The 27136-nt window shown below is 44.9% G+C and overlaps 1 protein-coding gene across 1 annotated transcript; it reads left to right on the plus strand.

Annotated features, from left to right (window-relative positions):
* The first annotated feature begins 1342 nt into the window (after positions 1-1342).
* On the plus strand, positions 1343-22406 carry SUPV3L1 (Suv3 like RNA helicase). Its single transcript, XM_060241158.1, has 15 exons — positions 1343-1621; positions 3071-3148; positions 3506-3613; positions 4997-5111; positions 6193-6361; positions 7583-7694; positions 9426-9503; positions 10105-10196; positions 11226-11406; positions 12872-12965; positions 14084-14303; positions 15488-15568; positions 17907-18083; positions 19581-19729; positions 21612-22406. The coding sequence occupies exons 1-15, from the start codon at positions 1372-1374 to the stop codon at positions 22078-22080; spliced, it is 2373 nt and encodes a 790-aa protein (XP_060097141.1). The 5' UTR covers positions 1343-1371; the 3' UTR covers positions 22081-22406.
* The last annotated feature ends 4730 nt before the right edge of the window (positions 22407-27136 follow it).

Here is a 27136-nt window from a genome sequence, read left to right on the forward strand (position 1 = left end):
AGACTCTCTGGCATTATACCCCATTCAAGTCCCTCCCCTCCACAAACTGTCCTTCTCAGGCTTCACACCCCAAATATCCAGGTATTTCCCAACCTGGAGCTGGCAACCATAGCCCCATTCCAGTGCATGTCAGGATCCCCTTCCCCCCCCATTTTAGAATGGTTGCTTCCAGGGCTTTTTTTGTAGAAAAAGCCCAGCAGGAACTCATTTCTATACCAGGCCACAATCCCTGATGCCAAGCTAGCCGGAACTGTGTTCCTGCTCAAAAAGAGCCCTGATTGCTTCCATTCACTTCCCAATACAGGAATCAAGATCAGCTCATTCTGGCAACCTTTCTGTCAATGCAGATACCAAACTGGATTGGAGCAAGTATAAAAATATTTTCAATGTCAACACCTGTAAATATCTGACGAATGTACTGCACCATTAGATGGGGGAGACTGTAAATTAGTGTGACAGCTCTGTTATAACTTAGTCTCAAATCTACATTGCCTTGAGAGCATAGTATGCTTAAGTTTCTACTTAGTCTTGTTACGATTTTTAAGCAGCTTCTGAAAGGAAATATGTTTTCTTGGATTTTGCACATTAAATTCAAAACTTAAATTGTCTTTTGTAAGGCATCATAATTCTGAATAGGCAATGTTATCTAAATGGGAAGGAACCTTACTGAATCAACATTCTTAAAAACACCTGCCAGTGAGTGAACTGCAAGACTTCGTCAGTGGTAGGCTCCAATCAATCTTGTAGTATTCTCTTTGGCATAAACTGTGGCATCAGAATTGGGGATAGTGTGGACTGGCTATGTGGGTGGGAAGAATCATTTAATGACATAGAATTTTTGCTCACAAGACTCCACAGCTTTGAGTAAGTATTGCTCGCGACTCCCTTTACTTTTATCGAATGCGGGGTGTGTGCGGGTCCCGTATTTAATCCTCTCACGGACAACGAAACCAAAGCAAAGGGCCCGCGGGAAAAGAGCGCTGCTGACTCGTGTAAGCGTTGCACATGTGCCTCCCTCCCACGCGGTCCGCGACCTCTCACGTGCAGCGCGAGCAAGCCGGCCATCTCCGGGCTTGCTGGCTAGCAACCGCACACGTGGGTGGCTGTCTAACGCACTGCCTGAGGAGAGCGAGCGGTGGTCAAGAAGGTCGTCGCTGCCCGGACTGAGAGTGGTGGCGGGGGCGGCCCACTGCCGTACCTTGGGATCCCTTCCGTTCGGCTAAGTCCTCCCAAGCAGTGTACGTCGCTCGAAGCAAGACTCTCCGCGACCCCCGAGCGCTCAGGCACCTGAGAAGCCGTTCTCTGGGGGCCTGGGTCGCCCGACGATGACGCAAGAAGAGTGCTCCGGAGGGCTCCCAGTAGTCTGTTCTCATGTCTGTCAGTCGCTGCGCGCGGCTCTTGACTCAGCTCCGCTATGGAGGCGCCGTGGTTCTTCGGAGCCGGCAAAGCGGCCCGAGCCGAGCAGCCGCCTTACGAGCCCTTTCCACCGCCTCATCCGACGGCCGCGACGCAGGCGCGAAAGCTCCGGACACTTCCTTGTTCGTGCCGCTCTCCGTGTCACCGGTGGAGCTTGGCCCCGCGGGGGATGTCGGTGCAGAGCTCACCTGCCCGCTCAACAAGAGTAAGCGGCGGCGCTTGGCCGGGAGATGGGCGCTTTGGAGTCCTGCTGCTCGGCGTCTTCTTGCCACCCCGTTTCGACTTTTGGTGTTTGACTGTAAACTCTGGTTTCTGACAAACGGTTGTTTATGGGTCATTTTGTCGAAGTGGTCAGAGCAATACTGGGGTCAGTGCTCCCTCTAAGCTGAGTTAGTGTGATCTAGCTCACAGATTTTTAGCCTTCCGCTCACACAGTTTCGTCTTAGTTCAGGAAGGATGACCCCAGAGCAAACTGTTTTATGCAGTATCTTACAACTTAAATGCCAGTAGCTCACAAAGTAGAATTTTTGCTCACAAGACTCTGCAGCTTAGAGGGAACATTGACTGGGTTGTCTGTGAGGATGAACTGGAAGAGGGGAGACTGCCAGGGTCCTCCTCTGTACTGAATGCCCTCTTTCATCTTGCTCTGCCTTACCAGGTTATTGTGAAGGATGTGAGGTTATTGTGAGAATGCCTACATACACAACATAGTAGATAAGTGTTGGTCTTAAGGCACTGTGTTAACTATATTGTTCTTTATAGGTCCAATTTGTTGTGTGTATTTTCCTGTAAAGGAGACATAGCCAACTGGCGATTTGGTGACCACAAATTTATTTATTATGTACTTTATTAATTTATTCTCCCTCTTCCACAGTGGGGGCCCAAAGCAGCTTACATTGTTTTCCACTTCCCTGTTTCATTCTCACAAAAACCCTGTGAGTTGTAGCTAGAGTGTGTGACTGGCCCAGCGTTACTCAGCAAGTTTCCATGGCAGAATGGGAATTTGAACCTGGGTCTTCCAGATCCTAGTTTGAAACTCTAAGCACTATACCATGCTGGTTCTCGGGAGATGCATTTGCACATCTCTTAGGGTTGTCCCAACTTTTTATCAAAGTGTGATAAACCTTTTTTCTACACAAAGGAGTTTCTGTACATATTGTGTCATTACCATATGCACTTTCTGTGGTTATTCAGGAAACATTCCTTTTGCAGCTTCATTTCTCTAAATCAATGCCATAAATTTTGTTAGTCTTTAAGGTGCTGCTGGACTCTTGCTCTTTGCTACTGCTATAGGCAGACTAACTTGGCTACCCATCTTTATCTATCAGGTCATTTGCATGATTGTGCTCTGTAATATTAAACCCTCATTGCTGCAGGATGCTGGGTGCATTGTAGAGCCTGACCACACCCAAAGTGTCAGAGATCACCTTTACCATTTCTACTTAGAAAACTTTGCCCATCCCTAATCTGAAGCACCGTAACCAGGAAAGGACTGGGCATTAGTTTATTGGGAATTTGTGTGTGTGCTATGAAAACTATTATTCTCCCCAGAAGATCTAAATAAGTACTTTATGCTTGATGATAACTGCTCTTTTCTTATGTTTTATCTGTGTTCATATAAGTAAGATGCTACCTTTTGTGTTTTGTTTTCTAGGTGAAGTCCTGAAAGTCCTGAATAAATTTTACAAGAGGAGAGAAATACAGAGATTAGGAGCAGAAAACGGGCTAGATGGTATGAAATACTGAATGTTTGCTGGATATTTTGTCATGCTTTTGGTGAATGACATGTCTGAATTTAGTCTGTTCTTTAATCTTCAGTTCTGCTGTGTTTGACCTATTTTTGAAGATGCTGGGCTAAGACATACATTGTATGAACAGTGTCTGAAAAACACAGAGTTCTTTACTTACCCTTTTTTTTTGAAAAATTATGTGGCAGTTTGCATTGAATTTCATTGCGAAAGCAAAGTACATTAAAATTATTGAATTTTATTAAGACATTATTTAATGTATTCGAGCTTTAGTCTAAATTTTGAAAGTACAATGCTTGTATGGAACACTAAGCTCCTTTTTTCTTTCCTTCCTTTTACAGCTCGTCTTTTTCATCAAGCATTTATAAGCTTTAGGAAATACATCATGGAATCTAATTCATTGAGCCCAGATGTGCACATTATTCTAAATGATATATGTTGTGGGGCAGGTAAGCATGGGGAATATCAAGTGAGTTCATCATATTTTTAAAAGATATATGAATTGGTTTGCTTTAGAGTCAGGCCATTAAATGTATATATATTGCAAGAAAGAAATTCTGCAAACTGTTGTTAGCTTTCTTTCAGTCTACATGGAGACCCTGGAGTGTCAGCATGTCTGTTCACCACGTTGCTTCTGCTTGGTACTTATATTATCATATCTAATAGTGAAGTCCTGGCCCCTGTGCAGGCAACAGAAGCAGTGCCATGGGACCAGCCCTGAAAGTGGCACTAGGTTCTCCATATCCTGGGGAATCCCTAGGTATGATTAAAACCATGGAATCATCAGAACTTTGTAGGTCTTCCTGTGAAACTCAGTGGTGATTAGCTTTTTGATGAGGTTGCTAAGATAAACAAAAGGGTGACAAATATTTTCTCACAATTCCATTTTGGCTATTAACTATGTATAATTTTAATGTTGTTTTATAATTTTAATGCTGTTTTAACCATTGTATTTTGTATAATGTTTTATTGAATGTTGTTAGCCGCCCTGAGCCTGCCTAGGCGGGGAGGGCAGGATACAAATAAAATTTAATAATAATAAAAAAAGAGAGAGCTTGGATTCTGTTTTGGTTGCCTTAGCAGCCTCAGCAGATAGGGCAAATGCCATCTTGTGTGCTACTGTGGGGCACAGCTGAAGAGTTCAGATCCCTTGCTCTAGTATCTGGTATCACCGTGTATGTGTATAGTTGCTATACTTGTTCATTCATAGAAACATCTTTAGTAACAATAAAAAGAATGCTAGAAGATGACTGTAGCAGGAGTGGAATGTGGAAATGGTAGTATGCATCCTCGCTTCTAATATCTCTACTACAGCAATTGTTCCTTTGAGTTAAGTGGAATCTAAAATGTAGCATCAGGGCACTGATTGGCTGAGAAGGAGATTCTGCATTGTGTGGATACTCCTGCAATGACAGGCAAGCAGCAGTGCTTCAGGCCAGGGTTCAGCAGCTCAGAGGCCTTTGGGGCATCCATGAAGTCCCAGTGGCAGCAGGAGGAGTGAAGCTCTGCTTCTAGGTAGCACCTTGCTACCCTGGCCTGGATTCTTAAGCAGAATCCAGAAAACTGGCATCCAGCAAGCACGGGCGAGTTGGAAAGAAGCTGCTTAGCCTGTGCTTCTCTCCCTCCACGCCAACCCCTTCCTTTGTGCATCCTCTCTTGCTGCTCTGCATGTGTAACCTCTGAGTAGTGAGAGCATGCGGAAGACCATTTTTATATTTTGAAATGATGCTGAATGTTTTATTTTAATTTGGAGTGTTCAGTCGGAGATGTTTCAAGCCAGTTGGGTGGCAATTTGTTAGTTACATTTTGATGTATCTCTCTTCTGTTTTCAGGGCATGTTGATGATCTGTTCCCATTTTTCATGAGACATGCTAAGCAGATCTTTCCTATGCTGGAGTGTATGGAGGATCTGCGCAAAATCAGTGACTTACGATTGCCACCCAACTGGTTAGTGGCTTCAAAACAGCATATTCTGTTTATACGATTTCCAGCTGTCATCTGCGTTTGTATTTTGCCTGTGTTTAGTTTTGCTGCTTTGTAGTGGAATGAACTGAGAATTGATCTCTTTCTTTTTTAAAAAGAAATTGCTGCAGATTTTAATATGATATCTTGGCTATTAAAATGTGTGTTTCATATCTTTTTTATTCTTTTTTCAAACGAATTTTTAGGATATTTTAAAAACAGATTGTAAAATGAGGGACAGCCAGTGTGGTGTAGTGGTTAAGAGTATTGGACTAGGACCTGGGAGACTGGGGTTCAAATCCCTCACTGGGTGACCTTGGGCCAGTCAGTACTCTTTCTAAGCCTGACCTACTTCACAGGGTTGTTCTGAGGATAAAGTGGACAAAAAGAGAATAGTATAAACGACTTTGGATCCCCACTGGGAAGAGTGGTGGAGTTGAGATATTTAATTCATCATCATCAGCCTTTATTGGCATAAACGAAATCAGTTATACAGAGTAAGAGGATTACCAAATTATACAGAATAAAAATTACCCATAATATACAAAAGATACAGTTAATATTTAGAAACGTCGTTACCAATTAAAATTATGGTTACAAAATCCTTTGGCGTATCATGGTGGCCAGAAAAATGAACTTGTCTGCTATTTCAGTGTCTTTCGGGGAGAAACCGCTCAGGAGCCTACAGACTTTCAAGGCATCTGTGCAGTCTCCTGATTTCTCTAAAATGGGACACAGAACTGAGTTACGAAGCTGTGACTATAGCAAACAGTGGAGCAAGACATGAGGGACTGTTTCAACGGATGTGTGGTCACGAGGACAGTATCTAAGAGAGTAGATTGTCTTATTAAATCTGCCAAGAAGTATGGCAGAGGACAGAGCATTACATCTAGCAAGAGAGAAAGCTCTTCGGTGCTGGGGTGTAAATAAAAGGGAAAAGTTTGAAGCCATTTTCCCTATGGTGATACTTAATTCATCTCATTGAATTATTTAATTCAATACACATTTGAATCAAAACTTAGTTAACATGTGTCTCTGTTTGCGTGTGGTTTTTTTTGTATTCTAGGTATCCAGAAGCCAGGGCTATCCAGAGAAAAATTGTGTTTCATTCAGGTCCGACAAATAGTGGAAAAACCTATCATGCAATCCAAAGATATTTAGCAGCAAAATCAGGAATATACTGTGGCCCTTTAAAGCTGCTGGCACACGAGATCTTCCAGAAGAGTAATGATGCTGTCAGTATCTTAAGATATTTTTCTGTGAAACCTTGTGTGGGGGGCATGTCATTGCTGTGATACTGAATATTGTAGTGGCTGTTTGTAATGTACTGCCATTGGCTTGCATAATACTCTGCCCAACTGTATAAGCAAAAAACAAACCCTGTGTTCCAAGAATCGCATTGTGTGTATTTCAGTAGTGTGGAAGACAGTTGGCTTGGGGGGGCTGGTAGGAAGGAAAGGGAGAGGCAAGCACCTCTGGAAATACATTACACAACCTTTTCTTTGGAGCTGCTGTCTTCAATGTCCTTAGATTATTTGCCTTTTTGTCAGGAGGCACTAGTCAGCTTGGTAACTATAAACTTTATGAATAGAAAATCTGTAGCTGCAAGTGCAAATTTTGGACCCTGCAGTTGCTGAGTGTGAACCTCTGTAATAGCTGTTTGCTGTACATGTTCTGTGCTGTCTTTTATAAAGTGTCAGTTTAAGAGAATCTGAAATCACTATAATCTAGAGCAGCTCAGTAGATCTGCTGAGGCATCTGCAAATGGAATGGGTACGAGTTGCAAGGCAAAACCAATTCAGTACAGCAATATTTTGCTTGCCTTTGCTTGGAAATCTAAGGTAGATGCAGCCTCTTCTGCCTTAGATTGACCATGAAGGACAGAACCTTTTCATGCCATAGTCCTCTCTATGTTTTAGATATCTAATAGACATGCTGTGTCTTAGAAAAGGTGTATTAGAGCCGACACCTTTAAAAGAGAAATCTGTGTTCTCCAAACTATACAGGACAGTGTGCTAGTTTGTGAAATCAGTTTGGATGTCTAAAATGGGGGAAAGAGAGGAGAGGTTAAGTGCTAGTTGTGGGGAGGGAGTGGAAATTAGGCTGATAAGAAGCCCTTGATGGAAGGCTGCTGGTTTAAATTAAGCACCAGAAGAAAAGATAAGCTTGACATGGTTCTCTTCAGATGGGTTTTGTCTGACAGAGCAGTGGAAAATTCAGACCTTTTTCTTCCTTCTCCGTTTGCCTCCTGGAGTTTTCGCGGCTTTGCATCTATTTTTCTTCTAGATCTACTATAACACTGAAAATCAGGATGTCCAGGTTTATACAAAGCTGCTTGCTTCCCACCCAATGCTTTCTGGATATATTTCGGCGTAGAACTCTTGTGGGAGCTTCCTTTCCATTTTGTTTCTTCCTTCTTGGGAAATCACCTGTATGTCCTTTTTCTATCCTTGTAGAACGTGCCGTGTGATTTGGTGACTGGGGAAGAGCGAGTCTGTGTAGATGGGGAGGGCAGACCTTCTGCCCACGTTGCCTGCACTATTGAGATGTGTAGCGTTAATACACCCTGTAAGTATAGCTGTTTTTTTAAAAAAAACATTTAAGTTTATATAATTTATTTTTATTATTTATTTATTTTATTTTATTCCACTTATATCCTGCCCTCCCTGCTGAGGCGGGCTCAGGGCGGCTCACACAGACATGCTTGTGCATGATTCAACGTAATAATACAGCATTAAAACCATAAAACATAGAGTAAAATAGACATAAAATACATAATGTTTCGGTGCCATGATCTCACGTTTTCCAATTTTATAGTTCTCTGTATAGCAGATCTTAAATTATCCTCTCTGCAACTGCTATACAGCAGATTGTTGGTGGTGGTTCACATGTTGCTATAAACTGTATTGGCCAACAGCCTAGTTCACAAATGCCTGGTGGAAGAGTGCCATCTTACAGGCCCTGTGGAACTGTATGAGCTCTCACAGGGCCCTGACCTCTTCCAGCAACTCATTTCACCAGCTTGGGGCCGCTACAGAGAAGGCTCTAGCTCTAGTTGACATGAGCCTGGCCTCCTTAGGGCCGAGGATTGTAAGTAGATTTTGTGATCCAGTCCAAAGTGCTCTGCAGGCAAGATGTGGGGAAACGTGGTCCCTCAGGTATGCAGGCCCCTGGCCATATAGGGCCTTAAAACACCTTGAAACGAACCTGGTATGCAATAGGCAACCAGTGCAGCGCTTTCAGCACAGGTTGAATGTGTTCCCGTATAAGAAGGCCCATTAACAGCCTGGCTGCTGTGTTCTGCACCAGTTGAAGCTTCCGGGTTCAAGCCAAGGGCAGCCCCATGTAGAGGGCATTGCAGTAATCCAGTCTTGAGGTGACTGTGGAGTGGATCACTGTCGCCAAGTCGCTGCGTTCAAGGAAGGGAACCAACTGCCTTATCAGCCGTAGATGATAGAACGCTGATCTGGCAGTTGCTGCAACCTGGGCCTCCATATTTAAAGATGAATCCAGGAGTACCCCTAAGCTTTTGACCTTGGGCACTGGTGCAAGTGGTGCCCCATCCAAGGTCGGTAGTAAGACCTCGGTTCCCAGACTGCCAAGACTTAGGTACAGGACCTCTGTCTTTGGATTCAGCTTCAGTCGACTCAGCCTGAGCCACCCTGCCACAGCTTGAAGTGCCATGGTCAGATCTTCCATGGAGGAGTTGGACTGGCTGCCCTTCAGTAATGTTGTAGTATGGAACTTATATTCTACTATATTGTAGTATATTTTAAGTTGGAATTTCTTCTGTTAACAAAAAATAAACAGCTTAGACAAAGGAAAAAGAAGTGATGTATTTAATAGATTTAAGAAAACTGTTATGAGTTTAATGGGGATAGATTTTTTATCGCTTTCTGTTTTGAAGATTTATGTTTTATATTTATATAATCGTTTTATATTGATTTCACATTTCTATCCTGCCCTTCCCAAAATAGGCTCAATTTAAAAGATTTTAAATAATTTTAAAGGTTATTTATTGTATCTTTGTATTTTTGGGGGGGTGTTTTTTATATGCTGCATTAGCTGCCCCAAATCCCTTTCGCTGGAGAAGGAGCAGGATATAAATTTAATAAATAAATACTTTGAGTTGCCACAAGCAATTTACTAGGAAAGGAGAAATCTTAAAATGATATAAGAGCAGTTGTTAAACTGAGCGAATAACCTGTTTAATGAATTTACCTTGGGGGACAATTACCACTCTGCATTTGTCTTTCATATTGGCCTGCATCATTTACCCAAATGTGTTTTGTTTTTCAGATGAAGTGGCTGTGATTGATGAAATTCAGATGATCAAAGATCCTAGCAGAGGCTGGGCTTGGACGCGAGCGCTCTTGGGTATGTTTTCTGTGAGGGTCATGTTATAGCCTTAATGGCTGATGTTTGGCTTCCCTTGAGAGGAGGTCCAGAATGGCAATAGAACTAGTTCAGTTTGTTCCTTCAGCTGCATGTGTTGGAGACATATCGCAGCTTGGACAGATGTCACTACAAAGACTTCCTTTGTTTGGTAAATGGGAAGACCTCATCAATGTTGCCTGTCAACTGTATCCTCACAGTAAAAGATCATTGCTGGCAATTAAGGAGTAGTCTGCATCTCATTAAAGTCTCAGTTCTCTCAGAACTCTCTCAGCCCCACCTACCTCACAGGGTGCCTGTTGTGAGGAGAGGAAGGGAATGAGATTGTAAGCCATTCTGAGTGAAGGGCAGGGTATAAATCCAGTCTCTTTGCTTGCCACGCTGGTCCCCAAAACTGGCATCTTAAAGGTACACAGGCTCCCTGGAGCCACCAGTTCAAAACTGCAGTTCCCAGGATAATTATGGATTCCACCCCAGTCTCCCCTAAACCCGACCACATGTGACTTGAGTCCAGTATGTTTCCATTGAAATCACTTTTCTAATTGCCTTTCAAGTTAACGGGGGATTATGTTTTTCCCCCCAGGGCTCTGTGCAGAAGAAATTCATGTCTGTGGGGAAGCTGCTGCTATCAACTTGGTGACAGAGTTGATGTACACAACAGGCGAGGAGGTGGAGGTGGGTGCCACGCCCCTTTACAAAGTGCACGTCTGACTTATAGGCTCCCTTTTAACAATCTGAATTATATGGCAGTGTAAAACGTGTGGGAGAGGTGGAATTGAATGGGAATGTCTTAAAGTAAAGAAATAAATTTGATGATGCTGATGCCCAAGTAACTGTTCAGAATTACTGCTCTGGCCAGTTTGGTGTAGTGGTTAAGTGCACGGGCTCTTTTCTGGGAGAACTGGGTTTGATTCCCTACTGCTACACTTGCAGCTGCTGGAATGTTTGAGAGCTGCAAAACATGAACATCAGAGTTTGAGAGCTGAAGGAAGAAAGGAAAATAGATGAGGGGAAGGAGAGAAAGAAAGCAACTTTAACTTGAAATGCCTTCTCCAAGCCAGCCAGTGGGGCAGATGGGAGCTTCAGGAGCCACACAGTATGTGTGAAAGAGGTACATGTGACTCTGTTTTCCTTCCTTCCTTCAGCTCTCAAACTCTGATGTTAATGTCTTGCAAACTCTCAAACACCTTACATTTATTCTATGTGGCTCTTATGTTAAGCAAGTTTGGCCACCCCTGCCTTGGGAGTGTGTAATTCTGACAAGCTTTCTGCCAGATGAGATGCACTCAAGTTAAATGGTCTCGCCCCAGAAAGGGACTGAGTGCAAGTTGGGACTCTTCATTTCTACACTAATCCCATTGCCAAGACCACAAAAGGAACCTAAATACAATAAAATATTAAAGTTATTGTTATGCCAATAAGGGTTTTTGGAATTGAATAAAATCTGTGGACTATTTTCAGCAGTGCCCTCCTCTCCCCTGTTGCTGTATGACAAGTTGCATTTGAAAGTGGTGTGGGGGTGAAAGGGTTGTATCTGAATCAGTTTGCAGCAGAGACCTGGGTGGACTGCCTGCAGGGAGAGACAGACCACTGTCAGTGTGCAAGTCCTTATAGGTACCTCCCAGAGCTCTCTTCATCACCGCTTCTCTCCTGTTCATTATAGTTCTCTTGTGGTTACAACTGTAAACTCTACTGTCTTATTAGGTGAGAAACTACAAGAGGCTGACCCCTATAAAGGTGCTGGATCGACCCCTTGAATCACTGGATAATCTTCGCCCCGGAGACTGCATTGTCTGTTTCAGCAAGAATGATATTTATTCTGTGAGCCGGCAGATTGAAACGCGCGGGCAGGAGTGTGCTGTCATCTATGGAAGCCTGCCCCCTGGTAAATGTTGTGACTGCCTCTTGTGGGAAACAGGGTGGTGATGGTGCCTTTTACTTCTAGCCTTTGGCATACCGGACAAGTAATTTTGAAATGTACCTGTTTGGCATTTGGTTGTACAGCATTAAGCAGATTTTCTGTGCTTAGTGTGTTGACTTTTCCTTTTGACCCACAGATTTTGGTTTCCACTTCTTGTCCTTTGGTTAGACGTTTTTTACAGAGGAGTGGACTCGCTTAAAGATGTAGCTGAGCTTAGCATTTTAATGCCTTCACACAGCTTTCATTTCCAACTCCTACTCCTTTGTTCAGTTTCCTGTTAAATCTGATGCTGCTCCGAAGTTGGCACTTGTTGGGAGACCCAACATGCTCCTTTTCTCCCACAGATATTTCCTGTTCCTTGTTGCAGAGCCAACTTTTCAGTAGATCTTGCAAGACATTGTGAAGGAAGCGGGGAAAGCAGTGAGCTTCCTGCTGTGGGCTTAGCACATACTTCTGGCCTCCCCCTTGTGGTCTTGGGAGCATAAAACCACCTCCATCTTCAGCATCAAAGGCAACTGGTTTGAGCAAAGATTCTGTGCTCAGATGGGTCATCATTATCTCTCTTCTCACTGTGACAACAGCAAATGCTTTTGATTAATTCTTAGTCAAGATTTATGTGGCAAAACATTAACTGCTTAGTTGATCACAATTAATGGAAAGCTTTAAAACTGAAGATGATCACTCACTGAAACATGTAGTACCTGGGAGCTTATCTCAGGCAACTTATGCAACCTTCGTAGCTCTGTAACCTTCAAATGTGTATTTAAGTGGCATTTTGGATGTTGTCACATACTACTTAAGGAATTGTTGCTTTGGATTTTTGTGTTTTATCTCGTGACAGTTATATATACATGTTATACTTACACGTGGTTATTATTTTTGTTTTAACTTTGTAAAGTCTTAAATGTGTGGTTTGTTTCCTGCTTTCTGGAGTATACGTGGTGCTGGACTAGAGTCTGGGAGTCCCAGTTTCAAACTCCCACTCTGCTGTTAAAGCTCCTGGGGTGATCTTGGGCCAGTGAATGTGCTCCCAGCCTAACCCACCTCCCAAGGTGGCCATTGTGGGGCTAAAATGGAACAAGGGTGAATGATATGAGCTGTTTTTGGACACCCTTGTGGGGAAAAGGGGGATGTAAATATTAAAGGTAACATTCCACTGCTGTAATAATCACAGTAGCCACATCTGCACTACCCCATGAACACACAGCAGCCCAGCACAAGCAGTGCCTCCGCACTAACCATGCCTCCATTCATGAGCCATATGATGGCTTCCAAGGTCGCCTCTGTGTTGCTGCCCTCATAGAAGGTGCGTCTCAGTGTCTGCTCTGAATGTCACAGCTTTGTTAGGGAGCTTGAAATCCTGCATCCTCAGGTGCAACTTCATCTTTATTTGGGACCCAATCGACCTTTGTGATTGAATTTGTTTCAGGAACAAAGCTTACTCAAGCCAAGAAGTTCAACAATCCCGATGACCCTTGTAAAATCATGGTTGCCACAGATGCTATTGGAATGGGGCTCAATTTGTAAGTATCCTGGGTGAACTTAAGATTGTACTCAAATGAGGCAGATGGGAGGGGGGATTTCTCAGCTTTTTCAGGCTCTTTCAGTGATGCTTCTGCCACAGCCTTTCTGAATATTCATATGTCCTACTTGAACAAGCTGCTGACTTTGGGGCAGGACCTCATGTCAACTTCATGAAGGCTGACAGTCTAGTATTTTCTTTAATGGATACCAGTTAAGAGAACCAAGGTCCCTATGCCCGTTGAACCTGCCTGTTTGGCAGTGAAGCCCAGCATCCTTCTCAGGACTCTTCCAGATTTGAGAAAGCTTCTCATGCCCCAGGGGGAGTGAACATGTCCACCTGACATCTGCTGTGGCTGGCCAAGGGTCACGCGGCTCCAAGTGGTTGCACTGCCATGCCTGCTCTATCATCTTTCCCTACCTGCTCCTGATAGCAATTGGGTGACAGCTGGAGGTTGGCCCTTGGAGCTCAGGCAGTGGAACCGGGTTTCATACAGAGCTTAGACTAAACATTGGGTGACCAGCAGTGCTCCATTGATATAAAGCAGATAGGGCTGCATGAAAAAGGGGGAAGTTTCCTTCATTGCAATAGATCCAGATGGGCAGCCATGTCGGTCTGAAGCAACAGAACGCAGTAGGAGTCCAGTAGCACCTTTAAGATGAACAAAGTTTTATTCAGCATGTAAGCTTTTGTTTGCATGCATATTTCATCAGACAATGGAATGGGGCACAGTGAGCAGAGCTACATATAGCTGGTGTGCAGTGGTTTGCATTCTTAACCACTGCCCACCTCCTATATGTAACTGCTCACTGTACCCCATTCCATTGTCTGATGACGTGTGCCTGCATACGAAAGCTTACATGCTGAATAAAACTTTGTTAGTCTTAATGGTGCTACTGGACTCCTACTTTCTTCATTGCAATAGTACTTTTGAGCCCCCCACAAAGCCTTTTACTGCCATTATCCTCCATCCAGCACCTTCTTTGACTTACAGTGCTGTTTCCAATCAAAGATACCGCATTGCCTGGAAGAATATTTGCAGAACTGTGGTAAAACAAATGCAGTAGCGTTTTCCTGTGATTTCACTGCCAGTCTGTTATATCTGTGCCTTGGTTCTAGGAGCATAAAGAGAATCATTTTCAACTCTCTGGTTAAGCCCGTGGTGAATGAGAAGGGTGAAAAGGAAATGGACACGATCACGACTTCCCAGGCATTACAGATCTCAGGCAGAGCTGGAAGGTTCAGCACGGTGTTCCAAGAGGGGGAAGTCACGACCATGCACCGCGATGACCTTGCCTTGTTAAAGGAAATCCTGAATAAATCAGTGGAACCCATCATGGTGAGATCTCTTCTGACTAGTCTGATCTCCTTGAAGCATTTTGAAGCAGTTGTTTGATCAGCACTGTGTTTGCAGAGTGGCAAAAATGATTAAAATGTGGAATTGGCTGCCAGAGGAGGTAGTGATGGCCATAGGAATAAACTGCTTTAAAAGGGGGTTAGCCAGATTCGGGAAGGATAGGCCTATCAGTGGCTCTAGCCATGGTAACTTAGGGGAGCCTCCACATTCAGAAGCAGTCAATCTCTGAATTCCAGAGCTCGGAGGGAATATCAAGGGAAGATCTCAGCCTCTGTGCCCTGTTGTTGGCTCTCCAGAGGAACTGGTTAGCCATTGTTTGAGACTGGATGCTGGACTACTGGTCTGATCCTGCAGGGCTCTTTTTATCCTCTTCACGAATTGTGCTGATGGAAAAGAGAGGGACAGAGGTGATTTTGCCCCCTTCCCCTTCTGCACTGTGGTGCCCCCCCCCAGCCCCCATGGCATGGGTCCCATGATTCTGGGAATCATCTCTCCAAGGGCCAGAAAGGCCTGCTGGTGGGCAAGAGTCCAAGGCAAAGAAGTGCATCCATCAGGGCCTTCAGCTCATAGCCCTTATTAATTGTCAATCTCCCCCCACCCTCCTTGGAACCATCTGCCGAAGGAGGTGTAGAGATCTGCCTCTATGGCCTCCTTTCAGAAGAGCATAAAGCATTTGTTCCAGAAGGCTTTCTTGGTCTGGCTTTGCTTGAGATGTAATGGGAAGGTTGGCTGTTTCTGTTGGCTTTTATTGTTCCTTATGTCTGTTAAATTGTTTTCCAAGCTGCCTAAAACTGACAGAAGGTGCACGGGACAAATAAACCCAGATGCCATCTTTGAACTCTTGCCCTGATTAGCTGTGAGGCTTCCTCTGTTCAGTACTATTTTGGGTTGGGCAGGGCAGCATGCAGTCGTGTCTCGGGGGGTGAGCTTAATGGGACGCCATGTTGTGGTCAAATACTGTAGACCAGGGGAGGCCAACGGTAGCTCTTCAAATGTTTTTTGCCTACAACTCCCATCAGCCCCAGCCAGCATGGCCAATGGCTGGGGCTGATAGGAGTTGTAGGCAAAAAACATCTGGAGAGCTACCGTTGGCCACTCCTGCTGTAGACTGTTGCTATCAGAAAAAAAAATTAGGTGCTTTTGTTCTGTTTTTTCCCCCTCCACAGGCTGCTGGCTTGCATCCAACTGCTGAACAGATTGAAATGTTTGCGTATCATCTTCCTGGTGCCACACTGTCCAATCTAATTGTAAGACCAGAAGGCCTGTTGACTGCTTTGAGAAGCATTTTAAATGTTGAGACTGTGAAGAACAGTTTTGCGTGCACATACTCTGCCCTTCCAGGGCTTGGTGTGATGGAAATATATCAAATATTGCTTCTGTAGTTGATGAGGAAGGCAGCTTTTAAAACTTCACAGGCACACGTCGTTAGGTGCTACAGCAAGAATAGTCCACGGGAAGATCCTTTGATTTTTAAATATATGTTGATTCAAATATAAAGACAAAAATCAATGAGACATACATCCACATTTAGTTGTTCAGTATTCATGTGAAAAATAGTACAAGATCTGGATTAACATTGGAGACTTTCATTTCTGGGTTACATTTGTATTTCACACTGGATATTAAATGAGTGATCTACTTGGAGTATTAAGCATCACATCCAGTAGGGTTTTTAAAGTCCTTTCCAATATTTGGCATATACTATCCACAGTTTTTGTATAGAAAATCAAATTATAGATTCCGTTTTTCTTTTTTTGACCATAGAGTCACAGCAGCCCTGTAGGATTTTCAAGGCAAGAGATGCTCAGAGGTGGTTTGCCACTGTCTGCTGCAGCATAGCAACCCAGGAGCCAGTTTGGTGTAGTGGTTTAAGTGTGGGGACTCTTATCTGGGAGAACCAGGTTTGATTCCCCAGTGCTCCACTTGCACCTGCTGGAATGGCCTTGGGTCAGCCATAGCTCTGGCAGAGGTTGTCCTTGAAAGGGCAGCTGCTGTGAGAGTCCTCTCAGCCCCACCCACCTCACAGGGTGTCTGTTGTGGGGAAGAAGATATAGGAGATTGTAAGCAGCTCTGAGTCTCTGATTCAGAGAGAAGGGCGGGGTATAAATCTGCAGTCTTCAGTCTTCTTGGTAGTCTCCTATCCAAATCCTCTCCAGGGCTGATCCCTGCTTAGCTTATCAGATCTGAGGAAATCAATGTGTAATTTTCTTCCTTGTGTCGTGGATTAGGGTTAGCTTTTTTTGGGGAAAGCTAAGAAGCATATTTACCCGATCAGACAGTGAACTCCCCTACAAAGCAAGGGCCCATAGGTGAGAGGGAGATTTGCTGTGTGAATCCAGCAAGGTCTTCTGTGTCCTCACAACTGGACTTTTCCCCCTTGAAAAGCAGACCGCCCCCTGCTGTGCTGTGCCACAAACTGCATCTGTAACATCTGTGGCTTCTATATCAAAGTGAGGATGGCTGAATTGGAGCCATAATGCTCAACTGGAGCCTTATGGCTGGCATTTGAACACTCATTTTTCCTTTGTTGGTTTAAAATGCTGTAATCTTAGGGGTAAAAAACCCTGTTTCCTTAATCCAAAATTAGAAATGAAGGTAGAACACAGAGCTAGAATGCAGCAGTTTACATGTTGATCGTTGATCTAAGGCACTCAGGGTTAGGAGCAGTTGTGGGTGTGATCGTTTCTGTAGCTTCCTGCATACGAGCTGGGAATTCAGAGGGAGAAGGAAGAGCAACTTGAAACAGGAATATTATGACTTCGCTGCCTTTTACCATTACTCGGAAATGGCGGCTTTTTGTCGTTCTGGCTGAACCAGTCCCAGGGCCTCTGAGACCCGCTGAGACAGCACCTCTCCCAAACACCATTGTTCCAAGGATCCGTTTTTGGATTATTTCTCTGTTTATTTTGTAATGGCGCTGCTGCAAGCACAGCATCCTGTATCGTAAGAATCTCAGCACTTTATTTTGAAGAAGCGAATTTCTAGCCCTTAAGGCCTGCAAGGATAAGCATTAAAGTATGTGAGCAGAGCTTGATAAAATCTTGAGGAAGGATCTGAGAGGGGTTAATAGCCAACAAGTAGAAACAGGATAAAGTATACAAAGCAAATGCATAGTATGCTTCCATGGCTTTGATATGCACATTTCTTGATTTATTTATACCCCACCTTCCCCCCCACCCCCGGGGACCCAAAGCAGCTTACATCCTCTTCCATTGTATCCTCACAATAACCATGTGAGGTGGGTTAGGCTGAGAGCATGTGACTGATCCAAGGTCTCCCAGTGAGCTTCCATGGTACAAGTGGAGATCTGAACCTGAGTCTCCCAGATCCTAGTTCAGCCAGTTTAAACACCATACCACACTGGCTCTCCATTGCACAGCATTCACCTTTTCTTGCACAGAAGTCTGCCCTTTTGTCCAGCTAGTACTTGCAGGCACACACGGATCATGGTGCCCAGTGTCGTAACCCCCTCCCGTGCAACTCTTATCTAGAAAGGACCCTGGACATTTTTGTTCATTCTTGCAAAGGTTGAAATGTTGACAGAGATCCATTTTCTGGTTGCTTGAAATGTGATATTTTCCACAGGATATTTTTGTGAGCCTCTCTCAAGTGGATGGCCTCTACTTTGTCTGCAATGTCGATGACTTCAAGTTCCTAGCTGACATGATTCAGCATATTCCCCTTAACTTGAGAGCCAGGTACGTGTTCTGCACAGCGCCCATCAACAAAAAGCAGCCGTACGTGTGTACCTCACTGTTGAAGGTAAGTGATTTGCATCTGTTTGGTAACATCTGGGGGGGGGTGTAGGCTGCCTTTGTGTGATAACTTGCTTAAGGATGCGGCTTTTGGGGGTTCCCAAAGAAACAGATGGAAAGACTGGCCTGACTTGTGGGAGGGGCTGCCACCTGTAGGTACATAAGCATGCAGCTTGCATATTGGGTTTATGTGCCAGTTCAATGAGGGTTCTAGTGCCCTGTTAAAATGATACAAGGTATTGATTTAGAGCAGATCAGTGTGTGGGAGACTCCTAGATATTGGCAAAGCCTCCTTCATCTGGTGCCTGCTTGGGCCTGCAGTTGCTGGGAAGACAACGGTGCATGTTGTTAAATTGTTGTGTTGTTATCCACCCTAAGCTCTGTTCGCAGGGGGAGGGCAGACTAGAAATCCAATTAAATAATAATAAAAAATAAATAAAATGGTTTATGGATAACAAGTTGTTCAGGCCCGTTTCCCAGGGTTGTGACCTCAGCCCAAATTCCATTCGTTTTCAGGAGGCGGGGCTCTTGGGGTATCCTAATAGTGACATAACCTTTCAAAGAGCCATGTGGATTATTGGTTACTTGTAGGAGCTGTTGGCTCACAGGGGAAGGAGGAAGGAATTGCCATAGGAAGAGTCCATTGCCTTACTTATCTTGGGCTGCTGTCAATTCCATACAAATATGTGGCATAAAAAGCCTTGGATGCGCTTTGGCGAGATCTACTTACGGCAGTAACAGTGTGTCTTTTGTTTTGAAATGGTTGGAATTAGAGCTGGCTTCTATAGGTGTCCCATATTAGTTTTGTTTTGCTCCCTGTGGACTTGTCAATTCAGTCAAACACAAATCAAAACCTAGAAACACTTCCTGAACTCCTGACTATGCAGAATAATTTTACAGCACTGTTTAGACTGGAGCAGGGAAGAAAGCAGGTGGCTACAAGATCTACTTGTTGGGCTTGTGCTACCCAGGAAAGAAATTCCTGGGAAATTGCACAACTTTGCCCTCCCTTCGGTCCCTTTGTGCCAGAGCCAAATGTAAAGGGAACACAGTCTTGGCAAATGACGGTTGGCCCCAGGCCAGCTTCATTAACCTGCCAGGCTGACTTGGCTCCCTCTTCTCTAACAGTAGCCCATATAAAATCCTGCTAATGAGGGTGAGGGAGGAGAGACATCTGATATTCCTCGCTGAACCCAAGAGTGGTGGAGATGCAGTGAAAACTTTTACATACTTCAAACAAACATTTCTGTAACATATTGAATTTAAAAGTTAGGTTAAATGTATTTTCCTTGCTTTGCTACATAGTTGAATCGTTTGTGATGAACCGAAGCATTAGGCAAAATTTCTGCTATAAAGTCTTACGCCTGACCTTGATAAGGAAGAATAGCTGTTCACAGTGTTTGGGAATATGAAAGAATGATTGATATTTGTGATGAACGTAACTTTAGTTCTTGAGGAAATCCTGCCGATTGCGCCTCAGACTCCTGCATTTTTTATTTTCTAGTTTGCACGACAATTCAGCAGAAATGAACCACTGACCTTTGACTGGCTGTGCAGACACATTAATTGGCCCCTGACCCCACCCAGGAATATCAAGGAGCTTGTTCATCTGGAAGCAGTTCACGATGTCCTTGATCTCTATCTTTGGCTGAGGTATGGAGATGGATGCATGGGTCAGTTTTTCTTAATGAGGGCAGCTTTGGGAATAAGTCTCTGTTCTGGGCAAGAGCTGATTCCAGCAGCACCTTCTAATGTGATGCAGTCCTCTTGGATTGTACCATTTCAGAGAGTCCAGAGGAAACCACTTGTTCAAATGTCGCCCTGCAAGTGGAAAGGAACCATCTTAACCTTTTTGTTGATGTGTAATTTTCCCTGTGAAGGGGGATTTTGAATTTCTGTGGTACAGTCCCAGCAGAAAACTGGACTGTGTCAGAAGCTACATGTTTTGAATCACCCCCAAGATGAAACTATATTGCAGTTGTGTGTTGCATCTCGCAGGCCTGGCACAAAGCATATGCAAAGTTGTAAACCTGTGATCAGTGTCTGTGATGAAAAGATTATTTAGATTGGTTTGTTAGTCATTCCACTAATGCAGAACAGAAACAAAGTTACTTGAAGGCAGAGAAGTAGCTATCCATTGAGTTATAGTAAATCTAGAGCATTGGACTTGGGTCAGGGAAGTTTTGGTTTAAATCCCTATTCAGCTGTGACTCTCACTGGATCAGGTTGCCAACTCTCGGCCTGGCCTACTGGCTGGAGGCTCTAGTGAGGACAAAATGAGGTAACCCTTACCTGTCACCTAGAGGGTCCTGGAAAATACTTGGGATAGCTTCTAATTAATATTCTTGACAGATTGCTCGCACAGCTCATTTCCCGAACATTTCCCAGGCAAGCTGATTTGGCTGTCTGGGGCCAGCTATTTAAACCTTAACAGCTGAGTGACTTGGGGTCCACCAGTCAGCTGTTAGGTTTAAATGGCTGGCTGGCAGCTATTTAACACTTTGGTTTTGCTTCTCCCCTTCAAAGGCTGCCAGCCATTTAGGCCAAACTACTGACCGGCAGGCTTGCTCTGCAGTTAGATTTAAATGACTGCAAGCCATTTAACCCTTTGGTTTCTCTCTCCCCCTCCCTTCAAAGGACAAATGGCTCACAGCCATTTAACACTTCCTGGGTGATTCCCACCCCCTTCTTCCTGGCTGGTGAACTGTGGCCAGAAGAAAGGGGGAAAGGAAGTCCTTTCCTGGGTGGTCCCCGCCCCCACTCTTCTGGTCCAGGCGAGCTGTGGCTGGGAAGTCCCTTCTAGGAAAGTTTGCCATGGCCAGGAGAAAGGGGAAACCGAACTCACCGTCTCAGTTCAGGTGGAACGTTTTTGTTTCAGTTCAGAGTAAGGGCCACCCCAAACCACCCTTTTTAAGGTTCGTGCTCATCTCTAATAACAAGTCCCTTCCATTAAACAAGGCATCTTTTTCTGGTAGAGACAGTCATTGGCTCCAACCCAGTATGTTCTTCAAGAAATCGCTCTGCTTGTTTAGATCACAGGTCTCTACCTTTTTTGAACTGGTGGGCACCTTTGGAATTCTGACAAAGGATGGTGGATGCAGCCGCAAAATGGCTGCTGTACGAGGTGGAGCTAGCCATAAAATGGCTGCCGTAGCTTACCTTAAGTTTTGCAGTGAAGGTCCTTGTGGTGGCAGCTTTTCCCAAAGCAGTGTTTTTTTTTTTAAAAAAAATATGGTTAGCCCATCGAACCTCCAGTGGACAAGATGAAGCCCAGTTTTCAATTTCAGACCTTTAATGGCATAGCAATATGAAGCCTATCTATGCAAAGGGTGTCAGCAGGCACAATGATGGACACCTCCTTGGGGACCCCAGCTTAAGATATTAAGTGGCAATACTTTCCTCTAAATTGCTGTTCATTCCTGTTTATGGTTAGTGGGATTCAGAGGAGGTTGATACCAGAGGGAACAGCCTTTGACTTTCTGGGATTCCTTACAGTGACCGCTTACCCAGTGCATCTGTTTGTGCTCCCTTTCAGTTACCGCTTTATGGACATGTTCCCTGACACCAACCTTGTGAGGGACATCCAGAAGGAGCTGGATGACATCATACAAATCGGGGTGCTCAACATCACCAGGCTGATCAGAGTCTCAGAAGCCACTTCTGGAACTGTGATTGTTCCAGACGATTTCCCGCTTCAGAGGACTCACATTGGTGACAGGATGTTGAATGCGGAAGACCTGCCACAGACCGGCCAAGTGTCTTCCCCAAATGATGCCAAGGGCCAAGCGCAGCGAAGAGCAAGGGGGTCCAAAGCACTGGGCAACAGGTCGACTGGAGCACAGGTGGAGCCCCCAGGTCGTATCCGGGGTGCTTTAGCTGCTAGACTGATACAGCAGGGACTCCTCACACAGGAAATGCTGAAGCAGCTGGAGAAAGAGTGGTTAGCAGATCGCGGTGGGAATGCTGCTCAAAACACAGACCCAAAGGGGAAGAAGATGAAGTGAAATGGCCCATCTTTGCGCAATAAAAAAAAAGCTTATTTAGTAGTGTTTGAGTTGTGTATTACCAGAAAAGTATACATATAATGCTTTTGCAGCACAGGCCACTAAGACAGCTCTGCAGCGCAAGGAGGTTACAGTTCAAGTTTTCATGGAGTGGACAGATTGACAGGAAGGGCAGGGGTGTGTAATAAGGGGTGCAGGTGGGCAAGCGCTGACAAGAGTGGGTGAGCTGGATTTGGGGAGGAAGCCTTTGGTATTAAGCAAGGGATTTAGAAAAGCTGTACTAGTTGCACTTTTGATCTCAAATGATAAAGGTGACCTGAAACGATTACTCCTTTTTGTGTCGGAAAAACTCTTGTCTTCAAACAGTGCAGTACATTGGCTGAGTCACATCACAAAGTTCAGGCTTGTGTCCCTTACAATGGAGCATAGTTTGTCATTTAACTCCTCCAAGGTACATAGTTCAACAGATAAATGGCAGTATAACTGAAAATCTACAGCTACACAGGAAATTGGACGAGTAGAACAGTGAGTCAAATTGTTTCCCTTCCTGATTTGCACTTACCTTGGTTGGAAATCCAGCACCTTTCAGTCACCTTCCATATGAAGGCAATTGGGTGGCCTGCTTTGGAGGGAAGGGAGGAAAGTGTTACAGTTTACTCCATTCTGTTTTTCTGAAGGTGTCTTTTAGTTAAAACAAAATGGAGCAACTGAAAGCATTCTTCAGCTGTGTTCTAGGAACACCTTTCCCATTTATTTCTTCATAAAAAAATCAAGGTTATTCTTGAATGAAGACTTTAGCAACTTACCCACCCACATAGCAGAAGCACCCTTCCCTCCAGTTTTAACATTCACAATGTGGGATCTCACTGCAGAATGTGGAATGAAGTTTGAGTCCAATGGCACCATGAAGACAGTTTTACACCTGGTATAAGTTTTTGTGTACACACTTAAAGGTGCCACTGGACTCCAACTTTGTTCTGCAGCTTCAGACCAACACGGCTACCCACCTGAATCTATCCACCTGTCTGCTTCGAAGAAGTGCTCTGTTTCTCTGAACCTGTTGCATGGATCTCCAAGATGAGGCGTGCTTGCAGGCAGAGTCCATGTCGGAATGATCACAGCGCAAGGAACCTTAACAGACAAGCTTTGCTATCACTGAAGCAAGTGATATTAATGCTGTGCTCTCATTCATTCACATGTCTGTTATGCAGCTTCTGAGATTCATGACAAAGATGCTCCATGTAATCCATATTTATATCTGAGGCCCCTCTGCTTAGACTGGGGTATATTTTATCTGGTGCTAGAGGCAAAGAGAATGGGGCAGTTCACCCAGCAGGAATAGCTAGCACAAAACGGTATTCTGGTTGCCCTTAGAGGAGCACCATTTGTTGGGAGTGGAGGGCTGTGCGTGGCAGGAAAGACAGGACTGGATTATCCTTGTACAGCTTTTGAGACCAGCAGTGTCTGCGCAGGGCAAGTGATCGCTGGAGTGAAGGTTGGTGGCATCTCGCTGACTTCCCAGATCCACTAAACTGATGAGTCAAACATGTTGGAGAAACAGGGCTGCCCTGAGCAGGCTCTAAGCAAGGGCCACATGTTCTCCTTTGCTGTACTCTCCGGGGCCAGGAGCCAGAAAAGCAGGAGCAAATGTTGGATTGGGGGGTGGGGAGTGGCAGCTGCCTGAGGGAGAGCAGGCCCTGGGCCAAAAAATTGCTGGAATTGAGTGCTCGAACTGCTGACCTCTTATTTGGGGAAGCTTTAGAAAGAAAAATAAAGCTTTGCTTTTTTTGATAAAAACTTTGGGGTTTGAACAGCCTGAGGTGAAGGATTTGTTGTCTCAAAGATTTGCTTGTGCTGTTTTGAGAATGCATGAGTGGTTTTCAAGCCTTGAGGTCTTAGCTGCAAGGGGGAGGTGTTGCAAGGCTCAGGCTCCCAAACTAGGAGAGGGGGGCTCTGGGGACCTCCCTTTTCCCACTGGTAGGAAAAACCTGCTCCTGCGCTCAAATGGAGCTGGTGTTGGTCTTTCGGGGTGGCCAACGGTAGCTCTCCAGATGTTTCTTGCCTAGAACTCCCATCAGCCCCAACCAGCATGGCCAATGGCTGGGGCTGATGGGAGTTATAGGCAAAAAACATCTGGAGAGCTACCGTTGGCCACCCCTGCATGATTCCTCCTGATGTGGCAAGTGGAAGCTCTGTGGGACCCTTGAAGTCAGGAAATGAGTTGGAAGGGTGAACTGCTTGCGTCTCGCCATGCACAGGTGCTCTAGCTGTGATCTGCATTAGGGAATCCTGCAGCTGCTAAATTACAGCTTTAAAAATCTGACCTCCCAGCACCCCTTCTGGTTGGAAGCCGAATGCGACCGGTGCTTCGAATGGCAAACTCGTCAGCTGGAGCTGACTTGTCGCAAAGGACTTTTACTGGCTTGTGGCAAGAGTTGTGTTTTTGTTGTTAGCCTTGGGGAAGGGTGGTTTCTCTCCCCATCACTCTTCCCCAAGTACTACTAGAATCTACTGGTGGGGAGAAAAGAAGAGTTGGGTTTATACCCCGCCCTTCGCTCCCAGTCTCAGAGCGGCTTATAATCTCCTTCCCTCCCTCCCCCCCCACAGTAGGTGGGACTGAGAGAGCTCTTTTGAGAACTGCACTTGAGGGAGCAGCTCTTTCAAGAACTGACTGACTGACCCAGGGTCACTCAGCAGCTGCATGTGAAGGAGTGGGGAATCAAACTCAGTTTTCCCAGATTAGAGTCTGCTGCTCTTAACCACTACACAACTGGCTCCCTAGAAAAGAGAGAGACAACATGGCTGCCCTTTAACCTTAAATTACACATAGCAAGAACTGTTCCTAAATCCCAACTTCATGTTGAGGTTGAGCTGCGTGTCGAGACTGTAGAGTGGTGGTGAATTGCTGTATGCCTTGTGAAGCACTCACAGTTGGGTCTCTTGCCTGACAAGAAAAGGCTTGAGCTGTGTGCACTAGAGCGGGATGGCAATGAAACCTGATGTCTGAGCTGTGAGCCTTTAAGGATGAAGCCTGGGACATTCTTTCGGATTTTTGCTGAGATTAGCACTTCCTTTAATTCACTGCTTGTTCCCATAGTGACTCCATAGTAACTGCTGTACGTCCTCTGAAGTTTGTTCAGGCATTTCTAAGGCTGATTTGAATGGAAGTTTTCTGCTGCACTAATAATGTGGACGCAATTAGCCTTGGTGAAGAGCGCTGGATTCACATGATCTGCATGAATGGCAGGGGGGCCGCCATGTATTAATCTCCTTTGAACAAGTCTGGAGGTAGGTAGTACCAAACAGAGTTCTTTATGCTTGAGGACTGTAAATAGCATTTTAGAGTCCTCCATATTTTGTTAGCATAGCAGTATGAAACTGGTGCAGTACATAAATGGGTTTGCATCTACAGTTTACTCTGGGTGCTTTCACAAAGGGCCTTTTATGTAGCAGGAACTCCTTTGTATATTAGCCACACAGCCCTGATGTAGCCAGTTCTCCTGGAGCTAACAGTAGGCCCTGTACTCAGAGCCCTGTAAGCTCCTGGAGGATTGGCTACATCAGAGGTATGTGGCCTAATATGCAAAGGAGTTCCTGCTACAAAAAAGCCCTGCACTACACTAAATAAATGTTTTGCAACTGGATTTTTACCGTGTAAGCATAGCAAAAATCTAGTTGCAAAATGCATTATTTAGTGCAGTGTGAATGCACCCTCTGGCGTGGTGGATTAAATGTGTGGTGTGTTCTGGTTTGGTGGATTAAATGTGTGGTGTGTTATCAAGGAAGGCGAGGTCTACATCAGCCTCTCCCTTGGGGTTTCCCAATGTGCTCTTGGGGGCCCTGGCACCTGCCAACAACTTTCCTGGTGCCCAGTGAGTGTTCTAAGAAACAGATGGGGTCAAATAGGCTTCTTCGCAGTTGGCTGTACAGATTAAAATAACCACAATGTTGGTTTTATTCTGTCACTACTGCTCTTTCTTCTTGTCCCAGACACTTGGGCTTCCAAGTGTGGTGTAGTAATTAAGAGCATTGGAATCTAATCTGAAGAACCAGGTTTGATTCCTCAGTCTTCCACATGCAGCCAGCTGGGTGACCTTGGACCAGTCACAGTTCTCCCAGAGCAGTTTCAGCCCTCCTTATCTCACAGGGTGTCTGTTGTGGGGAGAGGAAGGGAAGGTGATTATAAGTCACTTTGAGACTCCTTCAGGTAGTGAAAGGTGAGGTATAAAAACCAGCTCTTCTTATTCTGTGTGTGGGGGTAAGGTCAACTCCATTTCATGTGGTGGCCATTTTGTGGTTGTGCCCACCACGCTGTGTCAGAATTTTAAAGGTGCCCACAGGCTCAAAAAGATTGGAGACCCCTGTGTTCTATCTGAAAGATCCTAGGTAAAAGATGGTTTGCAACGCTGATAGAGATTTGCAGTTAAGCACTCTGCCTGCAGCATACAAGACTTGCCCTCATTCCTCTAGCTTTGAAAGCTTTGCTCCCTTGAAGATTCAGGATGTCGAATTGAAACAGGAAGCCCTTTTCATCGCCTTGGTGATGAGGCAGTGCAGTTGTTGGAGTGCTGGGCTCAGGGCTGGAAGATGCAAGTTCAGATCCCTGCTCTGCCGTGGAAGCTGGCTGGCTGACTCTTGGCCCAGCCACTCCCCTTTCATTGTACCCTACCTTGCAAGGTTGTTGTGGGGGCAAAATAGAGAAGGAGAGAATTATGTAAGCCACTTTGTTTGCCTGTTGGAGGGGAAAATGGGATGTATGTAAAATAGCAGGGCTTTTGTAGCAGGAACTCCTTTGCATATTAGGCCACACCTCCCTGATGTAGCCAATCCTCCAAGAGCTTACAGGGCTCTTCTTACAGGGCCTACTGTAAGCTCTTGGAGGATTGGCTACATCAGGGAGTTGTGGCCTAATATGCAAAGGAGTTCCTGCTACAAAAAAGCCCTGAAAATAAGTGAGTAATGCAGTTCTGCTAAATGCCAACTTGTCTTCAGAGAATGGCTGCCAGGAGCAACCCAGTCTTGCCCTCCTGTTGCCTCCCTAGCTGAGCTCTCTCTC

Source organism: Heteronotia binoei, chromosome 6, assembly GCF_032191835.1.
Source record: "Heteronotia binoei isolate CCM8104 ecotype False Entrance Well chromosome 6, APGP_CSIRO_Hbin_v1, whole genome shotgun sequence".
Classification (NCBI taxonomy): domain Eukaryota; kingdom Metazoa; phylum Chordata; class Lepidosauria; order Squamata; family Gekkonidae; genus Heteronotia; species Heteronotia binoei.

Bases quoted from the DNA above. Each gene is read 5' to 3' on its own strand.
- SUPV3L1 (XM_060241158.1), top strand. From the start codon at position 1,372: ATGTCTGTCAGTCGCTGCGCGCGGCTCTTGACTCAGCTCCGCTATGGA. The intron at 6,362-7,582 runs GTCAGTATCTTA...CTATCCTTGTAG, and splicing joins TCCAGAAGAGTAATGATGCT to AACGTGCCGTGTGATTTGGT. The intron at 15,569-17,906 runs GTAAGACCAGAA...TATTTTCCACAG, and splicing joins CCACACTGTCCAATCTAATT to GATATTTTTGTGAGCCTCTC.